A 21,541-nucleotide genomic window follows, 5' to 3' on the forward strand; every position below is an offset into this window, starting at 1 on the left:
CGTTCTGAGAGGATCTTTGTTCTGTTCGGGTTTTACGGGCAGTGAACCATCACGTTCTGAGAGGATCTTTGTTCTGTTCGGGTTTTACGGGCAGTGAACCATCTCGTTCTGAGAGGATCTTTGTTCTGTTCGGGTTTTACGGGCAGTGAACCATCTCGTTCTGAGAGGATCTTTGTTCTGTTCGGGTTTTACGGGCAGTGAACCATCACGTTCTGAGAGGATCTTTGTTCTGTTCGGGTTTTACGGGCAGTGAACCATCTCGTTCTGAGAGGATCTTTGTTCTGTTCGGGTTTTACGGGCAGTGAACCATCACGTTCTGAGAGGATCTTTGTTCTGTTCGGGTTTTACGGGCAGTGAACCATCTCGTTCTGAGAGGATCTTTGTTCTGTTCGGGTTTTACGGGCAGTGAACCATCTCGTTCTGAGAGGATCTTTGTTCTGTTCGGGTTTTAGGGGCAGTGAACCATCTCGTTCTGAGAGGATCTTTGTTCTGTTCGGGTTTTACGGGCAGTGAACCATCTCGCCCCCGGAGGATCTTCGATGTTCTCCAGGATGGCAGGCACCGCGTGGAGGTCAATGGTGAGAAGTTTGTGTTTCAGGTTTTCGCCGGGAAAAGCCGCCGGGCAGCTGATTCCTCCAGCCGGTGCCGTCGGGTTGTTGTGTCCGTGTCGTTCCGTCGGTTTGTAGTTTTGGTTCCGGAGCTGCAGCCCCGGTTAGCCGTTAGCTTCAGCCGGCCCAGCGGCCGTCGTTCCCCGGACTTCCTCCTCCCGGTGCGGCGCTCCCTGCACCGGGACCGGGGGACCGGGGACTGGGGGACCGGGGGACCGAGGACCGGGGGACCGAGCTGCAGGCCGGGGGAGCTTCACGACAGTATCGCGGCTTTTTGACGCTTCCAGTTGATTCTATGCAGTTTTAACGAACTCGTTAGAAGTGAACCAAACTTTCAGTTCTTATCCTTGATAAACTTCGACTAAAGGTTTGATCTCAGAGAGACGAATCTTCTGTTAATCCCGTCACAATGACATTATTTCACTTTGTTGCTCACTTTATTCTGAAAATCTGCGCTCGGGTGATAAAGTTTCGTTTGTAGGAGGCGGTGTAGTACCGTGTCAGGCCTGTAGGAGGCGGTGTAGTACCGTGTCAGGCCTGTGGGAGGCGCTGTAGTACCGTGTCAGGCCTGTAGGAGGCGGTGTAGTACCGTGTCAGGCCTGTAGGAGGCGGTGTAGTACCGTGTCAGGCCTGTAGGAGGCGGTGTAGTACCGTGTCAGGCCTGTAGGAGGCGGTGTAGTACCGTGTCAGGCCTGTAGGAGGCGCTGTAGTACCGTGTCAGGCCTGTCGGAGGCGGTGTAGTACCGTGTCAGGCCTGTAGGAGGCGCTGTAGTACCGTGTCAGGCCTGTAGGAGGCGGTGTAGTACCGTGTCAGGCCTGTAGGAGGCGCTGTAGTACCGTGTCAGGCCTGTAGGAGGCCCTGTAGTACCGTGTCAGGCCTGTAGGAGGCGGTGTAGTACCGTGTCAGGCCTGTAGGAGGCGCTGTAGTACCGTGTCAGGCCTGTAGGAGGCGCTGTAGTACCGTGTCAGGCCTGTAGGAGGCGCTGTAGTACCGTGTCAGGCCTGTAGGAGGCCCTGTAGTACCGTGTCAGGCCTGTAGGAGGCGCCTCCTGAAACATCTCGCAAAACAAAACGATGCAGTAACATGGAACTGTCTCTCTGTCTGTCTTTCTCTCCTTGAGTTCACCAAAATGTCCTCCTTGTTGTTTGTGTCCAGTTCACTCAGGTGGTGAGGACACCTTCACTGTCCTCTTTTTCCAGAGGGGTGAGTACACACACACACACACACACACACACACACACACACACACACACACACACACACACACACACACACACACACACGGGACAAAGTGTGTGTTGTGTCTCAGCTGCAGACGGTCACCTTGATTCCCGGAGACGGAATTGGACCGGAGATCTCCTGGGCCGTGGTCGAGATCTGTGAGGCCGCGAAGGTGAGTCACCTGGTGTGTGTGTGTGTGTGTGTGTGTGTGTGTGTGTTGTGTGTGTGTGTGTGTGTGTGTGTGTGTGTGTGTGTGCAGCCAGTGATTGGTCGACTGGTTTCAGGCTCCAGTGACGTGGGAGGAGCGAAACGTGACGGCGATCAAAGGACCAGGAGGACGATGGACGATCCCGCCGGACGCCAGGGAGTCCATGGACCGCAGCAAGATCGGGCTCAAAGGTGCTAATGCTGCTGATGTTGCTAATGCTGCTGATGTTGCTAATGCTGCTGATGCTAATGCTGCTGATGTTGCTAATGCTGCTGATGCTGATGTTGCTAATGCTGCTGATGATGCTAATGCTGCTGATGTTGCTAATGCTGCTGATGCTAATGCTGCTGATGTTGCTAATGCTGCTGATGCTGATGTTGCTAATGCTGCTGATGATGCTAATGCTGCTGATGTTGCTAATGCTGCTGATGTTGCTAATGCTGCTGATGTTGCTAATGCTGCTGCTGATGCTAATGCTGCTGATGTTGCTAATGCTGCTGATGCTCCTTCTAATGCTGCTGATGTTGCTAATGCTGCTGATGATGCTAATGCTGCTGATGATGCTAATGCTGCTGCTGTTGCTAATGCTGCTGCTGATGCTAATGCTGCTGCTGATGCTAATGCTGCTGATGCTCCTTCTAATGCTGCTGATGTTGCTAATGCTGCTGATGATGCTAATGCTGCTGATGATGCTAATGCTGCTGATGATGCTAATGCTGCTGATGTTGCTAATGCTGCTGATGTTGCTAATGCTGCTGATGCTCCTTCTAATGCTGCTGATGCTCCTTCTAATGCTGCCGATGCTCCTTCTAATGCTGCCGATGCTGCTAATGCTGCCGATGCTCCTTCTAATGCTGCTGATGCTCCTTCTAATGCTGTTTCTCCCGCTGCTAATGCTCCACCTGCTGCTAATGCTGTTTCTCCAGCTGCTAATGCTGTTTCTCCCGCCGCTAATGCTCCACCGGCTGCTAATGCTGTTTCTCCAGCTGCTAATGCTGTTTCTCCCGCCGCTAATGCTCCACCTGCTGCTAATGCTGTTTCTCCCGCCGCTAATGCTCCACCTGCTGCTAATGCTGTTTCTCCAGCTGCTAATGCTCCACCTGCTGCTAATGCTGTTTCTCCCGCTGCTAATGCTCCACCTGCTGCTAATGCTGTTTCTCCAGCTGCTAATGCTCCACCTGCTGCTAATGCTGTTTCTCCCGCTGCTAATGCTCCACCTGCTGCTAATGCTGTTTCTCCTGCTGCTAATGCTTCTTTCTGGTCTTTATGGTGTCCATGGTCTTCATGTGGCCCCCCAGGTCCCCTGAAGACGCCCATCGCCGCTGGCCACCCCTCCATGAACCTGCTGCTGAGGAAGACGTTTGACCTGTATGCTAACGTCCGTCCCTGTGTGTCCATCGAGGGCTACAAGACTCCGTACACCGACGTGGACCTGGTCACCATCCGGGAGAACACCGAGGGGGAGTACAGCGGCATCGAGCACGTGGTGAGGGTCTACCAAGACCAGGTCCTGGAGGGGGCAGTCCATTTCCTGGAGGGGACAATGCAGCAGGGGGACAGTCCATTTCCTGGAGGGGGACAATTCAGCAGGGGGACAGTCCAAATCCTGGAGGGGACAGTGGAGCAGGGGGACAGTCCACTTCCTGGAGGGGGACAATTCAGCAGGGGGACAGTCCACTTCCTGGAGGGGGACAATTCAGCAGGGGGACAGTCCACTTCCTGGAGGGGGACAGTGGAGCAGGGGGACAGTCCACTTCCTGGAGGGGGACAATTCAGCAGGGGGACAGTCCAAATCCTGGAGGGGACAGTGGAGCAGGGGGACAGTCCACTTCCTGGAGGGGGACAATTCAGCAGGGGGACAGTCCACTTCCTGGAGGGGGACAGTGGAGCAGGGGGACAGTCCACTTCCTGGAGGGGGACAATTCAGCAGGGGGACAGTCCACTTCCTGGAGGGGGACAGTGGAGCAGGGGGACAGTCCACTTCCTGGAGGGGACAGTGGAGCAGGGGGACAGTCCACTTCCTGGAGGGGGACAATTCAGCAGGGGGACAGTCCACTTCCTGGAGGGGGACAATTCAGCAGGGGGACAGTCCACTTCCTGGAGGGGGACAGGGGAGCAGGGGGACAGTCCACTTCCTGGAGGGGGACAGTGGAGCAGGGGGACAGTCACTTCCTGGAGGGGGACAGTGGAGCAGGGGGACAGACACACATAAAGACATTTTCATGATTTCATGTAAAAACATTTTTACATTTTCATTTCATTGTAGTTTCACGTCCACATGGTGACGTTCTAAACCCCCCCCCCCGACCTCTCTACCTGTCTCCCTACCCCCCCCCCCCCACCTGTCTCTACCTGCCCCCCCCCCAGATCGTGGAGGGGGTGGTCCAGAGCATCAAGCTGATCACAGAAGCCGCCAGCAGCAGAATAGCGGAGTACGCCTTCCTGTACGCTCGGAACAACGGGCGGAGCAGCGTGACGGCGGTGCACAAGGCCAACATCATGTGAGTTCAAATAACTTTATTGATCAACCCACCACTGGCTTAACGTGTGTGTGTGTGTGTGTGTGTGTGTGTGTGTGTGTGTGTGTGTGTGTGTGTGTGTGTGTGTGTGTGTGTGTGTGTGTGTGTGTGTGTGTGTGTGTGTGTGTGTGTGTGTGTGTGTGTGTGTGTGTGTGTGTGTGTGTGCAGGAGGATGTCAGACGGTCTGTTCCTCAGGAAGTGTCGTGAAGTGGCTGAAAGCTTCAAGGACATAAAGTTCACTGAGATGTACCTGGACACCGTCTGCCTCAATGTGAGTCTAGCACTGTCTGGCGGGGGGGCGTGGCCCCGCCCCCGGCCCTGGGTGTTTGAGGTGTAGCAGGTGACGTGGGTGGTGTTGTCATACTGACTCCTCCCTCCAGATGGTCCAGGACCCCACGCAGTTTGACGTGCTGGTCATGCCCAACCTGTACGGAGACATCCTCAGGTCAGTCCCCCCCCCCCCTCCGCCCATCCTCACTCCTCCCATCCCCCCCCGCCCCCTCCCCGCCCCCCCCGCCCATCCTCACTCCTCCCCCCGCCCCCTCCCAGCCCCCCCTTCCCGCCCCTCCCCGCCCCCTTCCTGCTCGCCCAATCACAAGCCTGCCTGCCTTGTTGCAGTGACCTGTGTGCCGGGCTGATCGGAGGCCTCGGCGTCACGCCCAGCGGGAACATCGGCGCCAATGGAGTCGCCATCTTCGAATCGGTGAGATATCGAACCATGTGATATATCGAACCATGTGAGATATTGATATTAAAACTGTGTGTGTGTGTGTGTGTGTGTGTGTGTGTGTGTGTGTGTGTGTGTGTGTGTGTGTGTGTGTGTGTGTGTGTGTGTGTGTGTGTGTGTGTGTGTCAGGTCCATGGTACGGCCCCTGATATTGCTGGTCTGGATCTGGCCAATCCCACGGCTCTGCTGCTGAGCGCCGTCATGATGCTGCGTCACATGGGGCAGCACGACTTCGCTAGCAAGATCCAGACGGCGTGCTTCGATACCATCAGAGACAAGAAGGTGGGCGGAGCGTCTGACCTAACCAGGAGAAACTCAGGGTTTCCTCTGCTAAACCTGCTCCAGGGGGGAGGAGCCAGTAGAAACTCTGGGTTTCCTCTACTAAACCTGCTCCAGGTGGGAGGAGCCAGTAGAAAGTCAGGGTTTCTCTATTAAACCTGCTTCAGGGGGGAGGAGCCAGTAGAAACCCAGGGTTTCCTTTACTAAACCTGCTCCAGGGGGGAGGAGCCAGTAGAAACTCTGGGTTTCCTCTACTAAACCTGCTCCAGGTGGGAGGAGCCAGTAGAAAGTCAGGGTTTCTCTATTAAACCTGCTTCAGGGGGGAGGAGCCAGTAGAAACTCTGGGTTTCCTCTACTAAACCTGCTTCAGGGGGGAGGAGCCAGTAGAAACTCTGGGTTTTCTCTACTAAACCTGCTTCAGGGGGGAGGAGCCAGTAGAAACCCAGGGTTTCCTTTACTAAACCTGCTTCAGGTGGGAGGAGCCAGTAGAAACTCTGGGTTTCCTCTACTAAACCTGCTTCAGGGGGGAGGAGCCAGTAGAAACTCTGGGTTTTCTCTACTAAACCTGCTTCAGGGGGGAGGAGCCAGTAGAAACCCAGGGTTTCCTTTACTAAACCTGCTTCAGGTGGGAGGAGCCAGTAGAAACTCTGGGTTTCCTCTACTAAACCTGCTTCAGGGGGGAGGAGCCAGTAGAAACTCTGGGTTTTCTCTACTAAACCTGCTTCAGGTGGGAGGAGCCAGTAGAAACTCTGGGTTTTCTCTACTAAACCTGCTTCAGGTGGGAGGAGCCAGTAGAAACTCTGGGTTTTCTCTACTAAACCTGCTTCAGGGGGGAGGAGCCAGTAGAAGCTCAGGGTTTCCTCTACTAAACCTGCTTCAGGGGGGAGGAGCCAGTAGAAACTCTGGGTTTCCTCTACTAAACCTGCTTCAGGGGGGAGGAGCCAGTAGAAACTCTGGGTTTCCTCTACTAAACCTGCTTCAGGTGGGAGGAGCCAGTAGAAGCTCAGGGTTTCCTCTACTAAACCTGCTTCAGGGGGGAGGAGCCAGTAGAAACTCTGGGTTTCCTCTACTAAACCTGCTTCAGGGGGGAGGAGCCAGTAGAAGCTCAGAGTTTCCTCTACTAAACCTGCCAGCCAGAACATTCAGTTGAGACTATGTTACCATGGTGACTGACGTCGTGCTTAATCCAGCTCTCTGGAATGAAAAACTCTGGGTTTACCTCATTTCAGGGTTAACATACTCTGAGTTTTCACAAAACCCTCTTTCTGGAATCCCCCTGATCTCTGGAGAGAATCCCGCTGCGTTCGGTTAGTTAGACTGACCTCCCATGTTTTTATCAGTCATGTTGTTGTTTACATTGTGTGTTGTGTTGTTTACGTTGTGTGTTGTGTTGTTTACATCATGTTTGTGTCTCAGGTGCTGACGAAGGATCTGGGCGGAAACTCTAAATGTTCCGAGTTCACAGCCGAGATCTGCCGTCGTATTCAGGATCTGGACTGAAGGTGGAGGGGGCGGAGTCTCTGCAGAGTGGGGTGGAGCCTCTGTAGAGGGGGCGGGGCTTTGCTGCAACTTCTTGTGTGGTCAAGATAAACAGCTAGCATACGCACAACTGTCCCAACCAAGAACATCGCGAAGCGCCAGTACTGCAGACTGTCTGTGAGCCTGTTAGCGTTAGCGCTGCAGACCAATGTTTGTGAGCCTGTTAGCGTTAGCGCTGCAGACCAATGTTTGTGAGCCTGTTAGCGTTAGCGCTGCAGACCAATGTTTGTGAGCCTGTTAGCGTTAGCGCTGCAGACCAATGTTTGTGAGCCTGTTAGCGTTAGCGCTGCAGACCAATGTTTGTGAGCCTGTTAGCGTTATCGCTGCAGACCAATGTTTGTGAGCCTGTTAGCGTTAGCGCTGCAGACCAATGTTTGTGAGCCTGTTAGCGTTAGCGCTGCAGCCTTACTTATGTGCCTGTTAGCATAAGTGCCGCAGACAGATGTTTGTGAGCCTCTTGGCTTTAGCGCTGCAGACAGATGTTTACTTATTTATTGTTTCTACTTTGATACTGCTTCTTCACTTCTACTGTCCCACAAATAAACTCAGATCTGTGACAACAAAGTATCTCGTGTTTGTTAGCAGCCCTATAAACAACCACAAAGTGTCTCCTGACGTTCTGTCTCAGAATTCACTCTGAAATGTTTACCAAATGAAGTTTGGCCGGGCAGAAGTGTTCAGTTGTACCGACGCCCATGTACATTATAAAGGAGATGTGTGTGTATGTATATATATATATATATATATATATATATATATATAGTGGCTGGTGAAGCATTTCTCTTCATTATTACCCGCTTGTCTTCGTGTCAACAGCCCGTAGAAACACATTTATATAACAGTCTGCCTGCGGCCATAGATATAAAACATCTATGCCTGCACCGTCTGTTCTGCCAACCAGCAGCTCGCGGTGGCCAGCTGGTACTACAAGACCCAGAATGCTCCGCGGTGGTCACGTGCTCAGGCACCATGGAAACGGCGATCAGCGCTCAGAGGCGGTGCTAACATGCTAACAGCCGATACATATTTAACATGACGGGCTCCGTTACAAATATTCCGGTAAGACGGTGAACCGGGGGCCGCAGTCTGTCGCTGCTCTGCGGGACAAGGGACACTGAGCCGCGGTGTGCGGCTCGTTAGCAGCTCAGCTCGCTCACTGCTGCCGGGGGAAGGTGGTCCGGAGCCCCGCCGGAGAGCGGCCACAGCCCCGCCGGAGAGCGGCCGGAGAGCGGCCATAGAGCGGCCACAGCCCGGCCGGAGAGCGGCCCGAGCCCCGCCGGAGAGCGGCCACAGCCCGGCCAGAGAGCGGCCACAGCCCGGCCACAGAGCGGCCATAGAGCGGCCACAGCCCGGCCGGAGAGCGGCCCGAGCCCCGCCGGAGAGCGGCCACAGCCCGGCCACAGAGCGGCCGGAGAGCGGCCACAGCCCGGCCACAGAGCGGCCCGAGCCCCGTTGACAGGGATGGATGTGAGCAAAGACGCGGTCCCAGGCCCCCTGCCTGTTTCCCGGTGAAGCTCAAGGCTCCACGCCGCTGCTCAGGCTGTTGCTCCGGGATGAGATGAGGCCCGGAGGACTGGTCCGGACCAGGTGAGCATGTCACTGGTGGCCTGGTCAGGATGAGGACCGACCCGGTTCTGGGAGTCTCAGTGTGTGTGTGTGTCAGTCAGTATGGATGTGTGCAGCAGGACTCCTAACCGTACAGAGCCGGTGGGTGAGGACCTCCGTCGCCGTGGCGACGTGCCGCCCTGCTCCAGGACTAACGGGTGGACGTGGCCTCCTCACCCCTTCCAGCTGCTGGCCTGGATGCTCTACGTCTTCTTCGCCGTCACCGGCTTCGGAGTTTTCGTCCCGCTGCTGCCGGCGCACTGGATCCCCGCAGGCTACATCGTATCCTGAACCTGCAGCAGAGTCCAGGCCAGGAGGGCCTGGGAGAGCCCAGGTAGAGGTCAGAGGTCAGGAGGGTCTGGGAGAGCCCAGGTAGAGGTCAGAGGTCAGGAGGGCCTGGGAGAGCCCAGGGAGAGGTCAGAGGTCAGGAGGATCTGGGAGAGCCCAGGGAGAGGTCAGAGGTCACACTTCCTATGTGTGTTTACCTCCTTTGCAGTGTGCTGACTTCCTGAGGTGTGTGTGTGTGTGTGTGTGTGTGTGTGTGTGTGTGTGTGTGTGTGTGTGTGTGTGTGTGTGTGTGTGTGTGTGTGTGTGTGTGTGTGTGTGTGTGTGTGTGTGTGTGTGTGTGTGTGTGTGTGTGTGTGTGTGTGTGTGTGTGTGTGTGTGTGTGTGTGGACATCCAGTGTGTTGACTTAAACATAAACAAACTAAACGTCAGAGGTTCAGTTATGAACTCACTAGTCACTTTCATTAACCTTCAGCTCCGAGAGTCAAAATGTTCCTCGACAACACAGAAGTGGATTGTAGATCAGTGACGGTGGAATTGCACCACAAACCTTATTTAGTATTTTACTTCCACACTTGAGGTTCTCCAGGACGGCAGGTTCTAAACGGACCATCGTGGTCCATGAAATCCTCCCACAGGAGGATTTTTGAATCAAAGCAGTCCAGTTTGAATGAAGCTTGTCTACCAGGTCAACTTGTTGGACTTCCTGAGCAGAGTCAGTGTACGAGCGTCCTCTTCCTGGGACACCTGTGTGTCCACGTCCTGGCGGTGTCCGTGGACCCAGCCGACCACAACGTCCGCAGGAAGGCAGAGCGAGGACCACTGCCGGCCTTCGACCGCTCCAAACACGCCCACGTCATCGAGAACTGCCACTGCTACCTGTGCCAGGTGGACGTGTGAGTGTCCGGTCTGGGTCTGGGTCTGGGTCTGGGTCTGGGTCTTGTTCTGGGTCTGGGTCTTGTTCTGGGTCTGGGTCTTGTTCTGGGTCTGGGTCTGGGTCTTGTTCTGGGTCTGGGTCTTGTTCTGGGTCTGGGTCTTGTTCTGGGTCTGGGTCTGGGTCTTGTTCTGGGTCTGGCTCTTGTTCTGGGTCTGGGTCTGGGTCTGGGTCTTGTTCTGGGTCTGGGTCTGGGTCTTGTTCTGGGTCTGGGTATGGGTCTGCGTCTGGGTCTTGTTCTGGGTCTGGGTCTTGTTCTGGGTCTGGGTCTGGGTCTTGTTCTGGGTCTGGGTCTTGTTCTGGGTCTGGGTCTGGGTCTTGTTCTGGGTCTGGGTATGGGTCTGCGTCTGGGTCTGGCTGTGGGTCTTGTTCTGGGTCTGGGTCTGAATCTGTGTGTGTCCTCAGAAGGTATAATGTTCAGAATGTGTGTGTCTTCAGAAGGTGTAATGTTCAGAATGTGTGTGTCCTCAGAAGGTATAATGTTCAGAATGTGTGTGTCCTCAGAAGGTATAATGTTCAGAATGTGTGTGTCTTCAGAAGGTATAATGTTCAGAATGTGTGTGTCTTCAGAAGGTATAATGTTCAGAATGTGTGTGTCCTCAGAAGGTATAATGTTCAGAATGTGTGTGTCTTCAGAAGGTATAATGTTCAGAATGTGTGTGTCTTCAGAAGGTATAATGTTCAGAATGTGTGTGTCCTCAGAAGGTATAATGTTCAGAATGTGTGTGTCTTCAGAAGGTATAATGTTCAGAATGTGTGTGTCTTCAGAAGGTATAATGTTCAGAATGTGTGTGTCCTCAGAAGGTATAATGTTCAGAATGTGTGTGTCTTCAGAAGGTGTAATGTTCAGAATGTGTGTGTCTTCAGAAGGTATAATGTTCAGAATGTGTGTGTCCTCAGAAGGTATAATGTTCAGAATGTGTGTGTCTTCAGAAGGTATAATGTTCAGAATGTGTGTGTCTTCAGAAGGTATAATGTTCAGAATGTGTGTGTCCTCAGAAGGTATAATGTTCAGAATGTGTGTGTCTTCAGAAGGTGTAATGTTCAGAATGTGTGTGTCCTCAGAAGGTATAATGTTCAGAATGTGTGTGTCCTCAGAGGCTGGAAGTCCAAACACTGCAGCTCGTGTAACAAATGTGTCGCCAACTTTGATCATCACTGCCGCTGGTTGAACAACTGTGTGGGGAGCAGGAACTACAAGTGAGTGCTCCTCTGCTCCTCCTCTACTCCTCCTCTCTGCTCTGCTGCTCCTCCTCTCTGCTCCTCTGCTCCTTCTCTCTGCTCCTCTACTCCTCCTCTCTGCTCTGCTGCTCCTCCTCTCTGCTCCTCCTCTCTGCTCCTCCTCTCTGCTCCTCCTCTCTACTCCTCCTCTCTGCTCTGCTGCTCCCCCTTTCTTCTCTCCACCTCACTGCTCTTTCTGTGTACTCTGATCAATCTGGTGTACTCTGATTACTCCAGTTTACTCTGATTACTGTAGTGTACTCTGATTACTCCCAGGTTGTTCCTGCACAGTGTGGTCTCGGCTCTGTTGGGGGTCTTCCTGGTTCTGGTTCTGGCCTCCTACGTCTTCATCCAGTTCTTCATCGACCCCAACGACCTGAGAACCCACCAGCACTTCCACTGTGTGTGTGTGTGTGTGTGTGTGTGTGTGTGTGTGTGTGTGTGTGTGTGTGTGTGTGTGTGTGTGTGTGTGTGTGTGTGTGTGTGTGTGTGTGTGTGTGTGTGTGTGTGTGTGTGTGTGTGTGTGTGTGTGTGTGTGTGTGTGTGTAACACTGGTGTGACAGGTGTGAGTGACGGGTGTGTGACAGGTGATTGACAGGTGTGTGACAGGTGTGTGACAGGTGTGAGTGACGGGTGTGTGACAGGTGTGTGACAGGTGTGTGACAGGATTGAGTGAATGGTGTGTGACAGGTGTGTGACAGGTGTGTGTGACAGGTGAGTGACGGGTGTGTGACAGGTGATTGACAGGTGTGTGACAAGTGTGTGACAGGATTGAGTGACAGGTGTGTGACAGGTGTGTGACAGGTGTGAGTGACAGGTGATTGACAGGTGTGTGACAGGTTTGAGTGACGGGTGAGTGACGGGTGTGTGACAGGTGATTGACAGGTGTGTGACAAGTGTGTGACAGGATTGAGTGACAGGTGTGTGACAGGTGTGTGTGACAGGTGATTGACAGGTGTGTGACAGGTGTGTGACAGGTGTGAGTGACGGGTGTGTGACAGGTGTGTGACAGGTGTGAGTGACACGTGTGTGACAGGTGTGAGTGACAGGTGTGTGACAGGTGTGAGTGACGGGTGTGTGACAGGTGTGTTACAGGTGTGAGGGACGGGTGTGTGACAGGTGTGTGTGAAAGGTGATTGACAGGTGTGTGACAGGTGTGAGTGACGGGTGTGTGACAGGTGTGTGACAGGTGTGAGTGACGGGTGTGTGACAGGTGTGTGACAGGTGTGAGTGACGGGTGTGTGACAGGTGTGTGACAGGTGTGTTACAGGTGTGAGGGACGGTGTGTGTGTGTAACACTGGTGTGACAGGTGTGAGTGACGGGTGTGTGACAGGTGTGTGACAGGTTTGAGTGACGGGTGAGTGACGGGTGTGTGACAGGTGATTGACAGGTGTGTGACAAGTGTGTGACAGGATTGAGTAACAGGTGTGTGACAGGTGTGTGACAGGTGTGAGTGACAGGTGATTGACAGGTGTGTGACAGGTTTGAGTGACGGGTGAGTGACGGGTGTGTGACAGGTGATTGACAAGTGTGTGACAGGATTGAGTGACAGGTGTGTGTTACAGGTGTGAGGGACGGGTGTGTGACAGGTGTGTGTGACAGGTGATTGACAGGTGTGTGACAGGTGTGAGGGACGGGTGTGTGACAGGTGTGTGTGACAGGTGATTGACAGGTGTGTGACAGGTGTGAGTGACGGGTGTGTGTCAGATGTGTGACAGGTGTGAGTGACGGGTGTGTGTGACAGGTGTGTGACAGGTGTGTGACAGGTGTGTGTGACAGGTGATTGACAGGTGTGTGACAGGTGTGTGACAGGTGTGTGACAGGTGTGTGTGACAGGTGATTGACAGGTGTGTGACAGGTGTGTGACAGGTGTGAGTGACGGGTGTGTGACAGATGTGTGTGACGGTGAATGACAGGTGTGTGTGACAGGTGATTGACAGGTGTGTGACAGGTGTGAGTGACGGGTGTGTGACAGATGTGTGTGACGGTGAATGACAGGTGTGTGACAGATGTGTGACAGGTGTGAGTGACGGGTGTGTGACAGGTGTGTGTGACAGGTGATTGATAGGTGTGTGACAGGTGTGAGTGACGGGTGTGTGTGACAGGTGATTGACAGGTGTGTGACGGGTGTGTGACAGGTGTGTGTGACAGGTGATTGACAGGTGTGTGACAGGTGTGTTACAGGTGTTAGTGACAGGTGTGTGACAGGTGTGAGTGACAGGTGTGTGACAGGTGTGTGTGACAGGTGATTGATAGGTGTGTGACAGGTGTGTGTGACAGGTGATTGATAGGTGTGTGACAGGTGTGAGTGACGGGTGTGTGTGACAGGTGATTGACAGGTGTGTGACGGGTGTGTGACAGGTGTGTGTGACAGGTGATTGACAGGTGTGTGACAGGTGTGTTACAGGTGTTAGTGACAGGTGTGTGACAGGTGTGAGTGACAGGTGTGTGTGACAGGTGTGAGTGACAGGTGTGTGAGAGGTGTGTGACAGGTGTGACAGGTGTGAGCCAGGTGTGACAGGGGAGTGACAGGTGTGAGCCAGGTGAGTGACAGGTGAGTGACAGGTGTGAGCCAGGTGTGAGCCAGGTGAGTGACAGGTGTGAGCCAGTGAGTGACAGGTGTGAGCCAGTGAGTGACAGGTGTGAGCCAGTGAGTGACAGGTGTGTGACAGGTGAGTGACAGGTGTGAGCCAGGTGTGTGACAGGTGTGAGTGACAGGTGTGTGAGAGGTGTGTGACAAGTGTGAGTGACAGATGTGTGACAGGTGTGACAGGTGAGTGACAGGTGTGAGCCAGGTGTGAGCCAGGTGAGTGACAGGTGTGTGACAGGTGTGAGTGACAGGTGTGTGAGAGGTGTGTGACAAGTGTGAGTGACAGATGTGTGACAGGTGTGACAGGTGTGAGCCAGGTGTGAGCCAGGTGAGTGACAGGTGAGTGACAGGTGTGAGCCAGTGAGTGACAGGTGAGTGACAGGTGTGAGCCAGTGAGTGACAGGTGTGTGACAGGTGTGTGACAGGTGTGTGACAGGTGTGAGCCACGTGTGAGCCAGGTGTGTGACAGGTGAGTGACAGGTGTGTGACAGGTGAGTGACAGGTGTGTGACAGGTGTGAGCCACGTGTGAGCCAGGTGTGTGACAGGTGTGAGACAGGTGTGTGACAGGTGAGTGACAGGTGTGTGACAGGTGAGTGACAGTTGTGTGACAGGTGTGTGAGAGGTGTGTGACAGGTGTGACAGGTGAGTGACAGGTGTGTGACAGGTGAGTGACAGGTGAGTGACAGGTGAGTGACAGGTGTGAGCCAGGTGAGTGACAGGTGTGAGCCAGTGAGTGACAGGTGTGTGACAGGTGTGAGCCACGTGTGAGCCAGGTGTGTGACAGGTGTGAGACAGGTGAGTGACAGGTGAGTGACAGGTGTGTGACAGGTGTGTGACAGGTGTGAGTGACAGGTGTGTGAGAGGTGTGTGACAGGTGTGTGACAGGTGTGTGACAGGTGAGTGACAGGTGAGTGACAGGTGTGTGACAGGTGAGTGACAGGTGTGAGCCAGGTGAGTGACAGGTGAGTGACAGGTGTGAGCCAGGTGAGTGACAGGTCTGAGCCAGGTGAGTGACAGGTGTGTGACAGGTGTGAGCCACGTTTGAGCCAGGTGTGTGAGAGGTGTGTGACAGGTGTGTGACAGGTGTGACAGGTGTGTGACAGGTGAGTGACAGGTGAGTGACAGGTGTGAGTGACAGGTGTGTGACAGGTGTGTGACAGGTGTGACAGGTGAGTGACAGGTGTGTGACAGGTGTGAGACAGGTGTGTGACAGGTGAGTGACAGGTGTGTGACAGGTGTGTGACAGGTGAGTGACAGGTGTGTGTGTCCCCAGTGAGGAACGAGTCGGGGGTGTGGTTCGTCTTCCTGCCGGTGGCTCCTCTGCGCTCAGCGGCTGCCGTCATCCCCGGTCTGGCTGCCGTCACCGTGTCTCTGTCTCTGCTGTCCTCAGTGCTGCTCTGCCACCTGCTGTGCTTCCACATCTACCTGAGTGAGGACCACCTCCTGTCCTGCTGTCCTCATGACATCATGTCCTCCTGTCCTCCTGACATCATGGCCTGCTGTCCTCATGACATCATGTCCTCCTGTCCTAATGACCTCCTGTCCTCTTATCCTCCTGTCCTCTTGTCCTCATGTACTGTGTACTTCACAGTGTGGAACAGACTCAGTACCTATGAGTACATCGTACGGCAGCGCCACCGTCTGGACAGTCGAGACTCCAGAAAAACAGGATCAGAGAAAGAGACTGTGGCTCCGCCGGCGCTGCAGGTAACGTAGGGCTGAATGTATGACTGAGTGTATGACTGAGTGTATGACTGAGTGTATGACTGAATGTATGACTGAGTGTATGACTGAGTGTATGACTGAGTGTATGACTGAATGTATGACTGAGTGTATGACGGTATGACTGAGTGTATGACGGTATGACTGAGTGTATGACGGTATGACTGAATGTATGATGGTATGACTGATTATATGACGTATGACTGAATGTATGACGTATGTCGGTATGACTGATTGTATGACGGTATGACTGAATGTATGACGTCTAGTCTGGTCTGGTCTGGTCTGGTCTGGTCTGGTCTGGTCTGGTCTGGTCTGGTCTGGTCTGGTCTGGTATTCATGTTCCTCCTCAGAACTTCAATTCGTCCGGGACTCTGGGATTCACCAACACTCAGCTGGATGTGGAGGCGGAGCCTGTGAGGGCGGAGCCAGGGAGGGCGGAGCCTGGGAGGGCGGAGCCAGGGTGAGACACACACACACACACACACACACACACACACACACACACACACACACACACACACACACACAGAGGAGCTCTTGAAGAGGGTCTAGTAGTGAAACGTGGAGTTCCTCCAGGATCTTAGTCTTGTTCTCATCCACCGGGGGGGTGGGGGAGGGGGGGGTAGACCCTGACCTATCTGGTCCTCTGATCTGGTTCACTATAGCCATGTTTCCACCACACAAAAAGTGCAGGATGGAACGGAGCCTTACGGACTGGTACGGACTGGTACGGACTGGTACGGACTGGTACGGACGGGTACGGACGGGTACGGACTGGTACGGAAGGGTACGGACGGGTACGGACTGGTACGGACTGGTACGGACTGGTACGGAAGGGTACGGACGGGTACGGACTGGTACGGACTGGTACGGACTGGTACGGACGGGTACGGACGGGTACGGACGGGTACGGACTGGTACGGACTGGTACGGACTGGTACGGACTGGTATGGCAGCGCGTGGCCAGAGCCACATTCGGTTCCCGTTTCCACTGCAGAAAGGCTCTTAAAAAGTAGGCGGGGCTTAGAGCTCCGCTGTCATGTGACGTTACAACAGTCGTCTCAGCCTGGCAGCAGATCTGGATCTCGTGTGTGTGTGTGTGTGTGTGTGTGTGTGTGTGTGTGTGTGTGTGTGTGTGTGTGTGTGTGTGTGTGTGTGTGTGTGTGTGTGTGTGTGTGTGTGTGTGTGTGTGTGTGTGTGTGTGTGTGTGTGTGTGTAGGTTCCTGGCTAATGGCAGAGTGTCAAGTGTTTCTAGTCCAGTCCTGGAGGAAGGTGAAGCCCCGCCCACTTTTTCTACGGCAACAGCTCACCCAAATCGGAACACACGGGTCAGCACACACACACACACACGCACACACACACACACACACACACACACACACACACACACACACACACACACACACAGAGTTGTGAGTCCCATGGTGTGTTTCCCTGTTTTGGCCCAGAAGCAGAAGAAGGTGCGAAGGGTTCCTGTGCAGGTGACTGGAGAGGCCCCGCCCCCAGGTATGGCTAAACCCCCCCCTCCCCCTCTCCCCCACCTGGTCTCTCTGAGGTGCTGACCTCTGACCTCCTGCTCTGTTTGCAGAGCTCAGCAATGTGGGCCAGCGGCTCCCGTTGGCAGCGTTCTCCCTGAGGGCCCCCCCGGGCCCCCCGGGCCCCGTCCAGGCCGCCGCCCCCCCTGCAGAGTACCACTCAGACTCTGCGGAGTCCCTGGAGGAGATCCCTGTGGCCCTGGCCAAGCTGGGCTCCACTTCACACCGAGTCCTCCCAGGTTTCCCCCAGAGGCCCCCCTCCCTCCGGAGGCCTCACCCCCCCCGGAGGCCGTCCTCCCTCCGGAGGGCCTCCCCCCCCAGGGGGCCGGCCCCCCCGCAGCCCAGAACTAAAAGGAAGCTGGCCCCGTCCCGTCTCAGGAAGAACAGTGTGGAGCTGCGTTTTGAACTGGCCCCCCAGACCCCCGCCGTGTTTGTGAGCCGGGCCAGCGGGGGCCCCGCCGAGTCCCAGGAGGGGGGCCTCCTCCAGGGCCAGAGGCTGGCAGGATCCAGGCCCGGATCTCGGGCCTCCCTGAGTCCAGGTGCAGCGTTGTGGGCGGAGCGCTGACGCTGTTGGAGCAGGTCTGTTGGTTACCATGGTGACGGAGGCAGAAGAAGCTCAGTGTGGACCTGAGGCCCCCCCAGAGGCCCCCCCAGAGGCCCCCCAGAGGCCCCCCCAGACCGCCACCTGCGTTGTTTCCTGAATTTACACTCAAGATTCATTCAAAAAGAACTTGGGATGGAACCTTCTACTCCCCCCCCCCCCCCCCACCACCCCCACCCTCCCCCCACCCCACCACCCCCCACCCCCCACCCCAACCCCACCCCCCCACCACAGCAGTACTCAACAGGAGCAGTTTATGGTACTTTTGTGTGTTCATGTGGTAATAAATGTTCATTTGTTCATGATATTAACTCAACACTTCCTTGTACTGTTGATTGTTTCACTTCTTTGTCAAGGTGAGAACCTGCAGAAGTTCTACCACTGCTGATCTTCAAGTACTTCCTGTTCACTACTTCCTGCTCAGTACTTCCTGTTCCTGCGTCCCTCTGGACCCTGAGTGAGGAAAACCACTTTACAATGACAATCTTCAGCCTGGAGAAACATCGAGTACTGATCCTGGATCAGTTTTCCCTCTGCTGGCCTCCTGCTTCACAGATACTGCACAGTACTCTGCAGAGTATCTACAGTATCTACAGTATCTACAGTATCTACAGTATCTACAGTATCTACAGCGACTCTCTGCATCGCGTTGTGAAAAGTCCAGCTCAATTTGATCCCTCTGCTGATTTTGCTGATTAAATGTTTTGGATTAGAGAAAAACTGGTCCTGGTGAATCAACGGCGAGGAATGTTTATATCTCATCATGTACGACGGAATGTTTATATCTCATCATGTACAGGAGGATTATATCTCATCATGTACGACGGAAGGTTTATATCTCATCATGTACAGGAGGATTATATCTCATCATGTACGACGGAAGGTTTATATCTCATCATGTACAGGAGGATTATATCTCATCAGGTACGACGGAATGTTTATATCTCATCATGTACGACGGAATGTTTATATCTCATCATGTACAGGAGGATTATATCTCATCAGGTACGACGGAATGTTTATATCTCATCATGTACAGGAGGATTATATCTCATCAGGTACGACGGAATGTTTATATCTCATCATGTACGACGGAATGTTTATATCTCATCATGTACAGGAGGATTATATCTCATCATGTACGACGGAATGTTTATATCTCATCATGTACGACGGAATGTTTATATCTCATCATGTACAGGAGGATTATATCTCATCATGTACAACAGGAGGATTTTATCTCATCATGTACGACGGAATGTTTATATCTCATCATGTACGACAGGAGGATTATATCTCATCATGTACGACGGAATGTTTATATCTCATCATGTACGACAGGAGGATTATATCTCATCATGTACGACAGGAGGATTATATCTCATCATGTACGACAGGAGGATTTTATCTCATGTACGACAGGAGGATTATATCTCATCATGTACAACAGGAGGATTTTATCTCATCATGTACGACAGGAGGATTTTATCTCATGTACGACAGGAGGATTATATCTCATGTACGACAGGAGGATTATATCTCATCATGTACGACAGGAGGATTTTATCTCATCATGTACGACAGGAGGATTTTATCTCATCATGTACGACAGGAGGATTATATCTCATCATGTACGACAGGAGGATTATATCTCATCATGTACGACAGGAGGATTTTATCTCATGTACGACAGGAGGATTATATCTCATGTACGACAGGAGGATTATATCTCATCATGTACGACAGGAGGATTATATCTCATCATGTACGACAGGAGGATTATATCTCATCATGTACGACAGGAGGATTTTATCTCATGTACGACAGGAGGATTTTATCTCATGTACGACAGGAGGATTATATCTCATCATGTACGACAGGAGGATTATATCTCATCATGTACGACAGGAGGATTTTATCTCATGTACGACAGGAGGATTATATCTCATGTACGACAGGAGGATTATATCTCATCATGTACGACAGGAGGATTTTATCTCATCATGTACGACAGGAGGATTTTATCTCATCATGTACAACAGGAGGATTATATCTCATCATGTACGACAGGAGGATTTTATCTCATCATGTACAACAGGAGGATTATATCTCATGTACGACAGGAGGATTATATCTCATCATGTACAACAGGAGGATTATATCTCATCATGTACAACAGGAGGATTATATCTCATCATGTACGACAGGAGGATTTTATCTCATCATGTACAACAGGAGGATTATATCTCATGTACAACAGGAGGATTTTATCTCATCATGTACAACAGGAGGATTATATCTCATCATGTACAACAGGAGGATTATATCTCATCATGTACAACAGGAGGATTATATCTCATGTACAACAGGAGGATTTTATCTCATCATGTACAACAGGAGGATTTTATCTCATCATGTACAACAGGAGGATTATATCTCATCATGTACGACAGGAGGATTTTATCTCATCATGTACAACAGGAGGATTTTATCTCATCATGTACAACAGGAGGATTTTATCTCATCATGTACAACAGGAGGATTATATCTCATCATGCAGCACCTCCTGTTTGCAAATGTCAAATTATTATATCTGGTTTGATAATTAAGGATTCTTTGAGTGGCGGCGCGGTGGTGGTTTGTCCTGCAGTCCTGAAGGCGGCGCGGTGGTGGTTTGTCCTGCAGTCCTGAAGGCGGCGCGGTGGTGGTTTGTCCTGCAGTCCTGAAGGCGGCGCGGTGGTGGTTTGTCCTGCAGTCCTGAAGGCGGCGCGGTGGTGGTTTGTCCTGCAGTCCTGAAGGCGGCGCGGTGGTGGTTTGTCCTGCGGTCCATGAAGGCGGCGCGGTTTGGTTTATCCTGCGGTCCTTGAAGGCGGCGCGGTTTGGTTTGTCCTGCGGTCCTTGAAGGCGGCGCGGTGACGGTTTGTCCCGCGGTCCTTGAAGGCGGCGCGGCGGCAAGTGAAGAGTTAAAGCTGTAATAGGATGAAAGGATCCTGCGGGCGGAGCGTCTGATTACTGACACCGGAGAGGAGGACGGTCTACCGACGGTCTACCGACGCTCTACCGACACACCGGAGAGGAGGACGGTCTACCGACGCTCTACCGACGCTCTACCGACACACCGGAGAGGAGGACGGTCTACCGACGCTCTACCGACACACCGGAGAGGAGGACGGTCTACCGACGCTCTACCGACGCTCTACCGACACACCGGAGAGGAGGACGGTCTACCGACGCTCTACCGACACACCGGAGAGGAGGACGCTCTACCGACACACCGGAGAGGAGGACGGTCTACCGACGGTCTACCGACGCTCTACCGACACACCGGAGAGGAGGACGGTCTACCGACGGTCTACCGACACACCGGAGAGGAGGACGGTCTACCGACGCTCTACCGACACACCGGAGAGGAGGACGGTCTACCGACACACCGGAGAGGAGGACGGTACCGGGACGCTCTCTACAAACCAGAACCAGGACTTTCCCGGCACCCAGCGGACAAACTTGCTGCTCCTCGGCGGAGAGCAGGAGGAGAGCAGGAGGAGAGCAGGAGAGAAGGAGGACAGCAGGAGGAGAGCAGCAGGAGAGAAGGACAGCAGGAGGAGAGCAGGAGAGAAGGAGGACAGCAGGAGGAGAGCAGCAGGAGAGAAGGACAGCAGGAGGAGAGCAGGAGAGAAGGAGGACAGCAGGAGGAGAGCAGCAGGAGAGAAGGACAGCAGGAGGAGAGCAGGAGAGAAGGAGGAGAGCAGGAGAGAAGGAGGACAGCAGGAGAGCAGGAGGAGAGAAGGAGGAGAGCAGGAGAGAAGGAGGACAGCAGGAGAGCAGGAGGAGAGAAGGAGGAGAGCAGGAGGAGAGGAGAGAAGGAGAAGAGCAGGAGCAGAGGAGGAGAGCAGGAGGAGAGCAGGAGCAGAGGAGGAGAGCAGGAGCAGAGGAGGAGAGC

At 53.5% G+C, this 21,541-nt stretch overlaps 2 protein-coding genes across 4 annotated transcripts; both read left to right on the forward strand.

Annotated features, from left to right (window-relative positions):
* The first annotated feature begins 509 nt into the window (after window positions 1-509).
* Window positions 510-7,660, forward strand: LOC308148019 (isocitrate dehydrogenase [NAD] subunit alpha, mitochondrial-like). The gene is made up of 11 exons (XM_080521428.1): window positions 510-578; window positions 1,765-1,812; window positions 1,919-2,002; window positions 2,115-2,229; window positions 3,337-3,524; window positions 4,406-4,539; window positions 4,726-4,828; window positions 4,938-5,002; window positions 5,176-5,260; window positions 5,414-5,566; window positions 6,980-7,660. Exons 1-11 carry the CDS (start codon window positions 540-542, stop codon window positions 7,061-7,063), a joined length of 1,098 nt encoding a protein of 365 aa, XP_080377554.1. The 5' UTR covers window positions 510-539; the 3' UTR covers window positions 7,064-7,660.
* A 481-nt stretch (window positions 7,661-8,141) lies between these two features.
* Window positions 8,142-17,748, forward strand: zdhhc1 (zDHHC palmitoyltransferase 1). Of its 3 annotated transcripts, none has more exons than XM_080521426.1 (11): window positions 8,142-8,689; window positions 8,766-8,989; window positions 9,714-9,889; window positions 11,026-11,127; window positions 11,425-11,549; window positions 15,014-15,169; window positions 15,332-15,447; window positions 15,816-15,925; window positions 16,685-16,793; window positions 16,914-16,971; window positions 17,054-17,748. In XM_080521426.1, the coding sequence occupies exons 2-11, from the start codon at window positions 8,771-8,773 to the stop codon at window positions 17,563-17,565; spliced, it is 1,683 nt and encodes a 560-aa protein (XP_080377552.1). In that variant the 5' UTR covers window positions 8,142-8,689; window positions 8,766-8,770; the 3' UTR covers window positions 17,566-17,748. The 3 variants fall into 3 exon arrangements, with proteins under 3 accessions (XP_080377552.1, XP_080377550.1, XP_080377551.1); XM_080521424.1 differs by having other exon boundaries at window positions 8,770-8,989; XM_080521425.1 differs by having other exon boundaries at window positions 8,770-8,989; window positions 16,917-16,971.
* Window positions 17,749-21,541: the final 3,793 nt, after the last annotated feature.

Source organism: Blennius ocellaris (assembly GCF_963422515.1).
Source record: "Blennius ocellaris genome assembly, contig: SCAFFOLD_233, whole genome shotgun sequence".
Taxonomy (NCBI): domain Eukaryota; kingdom Metazoa; phylum Chordata; class Actinopteri; order Blenniiformes; family Blenniidae; genus Blennius; species Blennius ocellaris.

What these genes read in the sequence shown, in the direction of transcription:
- zdhhc1 (XM_080521424.1), top strand. Translation starts at nt 8,661, where the DNA reads ATGAGGCCCGGAGGACTGGTCCGGACCAG. An exon ending in AACCCACCAGCACTTCCACT is followed by an intron (nt 11,550 to 15,013) that starts GTGTGTGTGTGT and finishes GTGTGTCCCCAG; the next exon opens with TGAGGAACGAGTCGGGGGTG. An exon ending in TGGCTCCGCCGGCGCTGCAG is followed by an intron (nt 15,448 to 15,815) that starts GTAACGTAGGGC and finishes GTTCCTCCTCAG; the next exon opens with AACTTCAATTCGTCCGGGAC.
- LOC308148019 (XM_080521428.1), top strand. Translation starts at nt 540, where the DNA reads ATGTTCTCCAGGATGGCAGGCACCGCGTGGAGGTCAATG. An exon ending in GAGTCGCCATCTTCGAATCG is followed by an intron (nt 5,261 to 5,413) that starts GTGAGATATCGA and finishes TGTGTGTGTCAG; the next exon opens with GTCCATGGTACGGCCCCTGA. An exon ending in ATACCATCAGAGACAAGAAG is followed by an intron (nt 5,567 to 6,979) that starts GTGGGCGGAGCG and finishes TTTGTGTCTCAG; the next exon opens with GTGCTGACGAAGGATCTGGG.